We start from the raw sequence: 442 nt of genomic DNA, 5'->3' as shown, positions 1-442 counted from the left end.
TGCGCTTCTTCGTGAACGACCAGCCCCAGGGAGGGATCGCGTTCCGCGATCTCTACGGCGTGTTTTATCCGGCAGTGAGCTTGAACAGGGGGGTGACCGTCACATTGCACACAGCGTTGGACGTGCCCCGTCACTTGCTGGCGTTGCACGAAGAGTACATGACGGACACGATCCAGAGCTAGGGGTACCTAACCGTCCTGAAGAAGGGCCTTTTGCAGGAAGTCGGCTCGCCCGGCCCCTCGTCGGCGGCGGGCTCGAGCGAGAAATCGTGCAGGGAGTTGTTCAACGGCCAGCTCGAGAAGATCGTCGAGGAATCCCTCGGTGAGACCAACTGACCATCTTCCACCGACTCGTCCGACCCACGTCGTCTCGACTCCACTCGACTCAGCGCAACTTTCTTTCCAACTTTAATTTATTTATTTTTTTTTTTTTTTTTCGTTCT

At 55.9% G+C, this 442-nt stretch overlaps 1 protein-coding gene across 2 annotated transcripts in view; it reads left to right on the top strand.

Moving 5' to 3' along the window:
* Nucleotides 1-343, top strand: part of LOC102678946 (E3 ubiquitin-protein ligase TRIM9) — a 9,869-nt gene extending 9,526 nt beyond the window's left edge. For both annotated transcript variants that reach the window (XM_031514197.1, XM_006623648.2), the window contains one exon: nt 1-343. This exon is cut by the window's left edge and continues 3 nt beyond it. In XM_031514197.1, the coding sequence (XP_031370057.1) occupies nt 1-182 (182 nt within the window). In that variant the 3' untranslated portion in view covers nt 183-343.
* The last annotated feature ends 99 nt before the right edge of the window (nt 344-442 follow it).

Source organism: Apis dorsata, unplaced genomic scaffold, assembly GCF_000469605.1.
Source record: "Apis dorsata unplaced genomic scaffold, Apis dorsata 1.3 scaffold_929, whole genome shotgun sequence".
Taxonomy (NCBI): Eukaryota; Metazoa; Arthropoda; class Insecta; order Hymenoptera; family Apidae; genus Apis; species Apis dorsata.
This window is presented reverse-complemented; position numbering and strand designations above follow the sequence as displayed.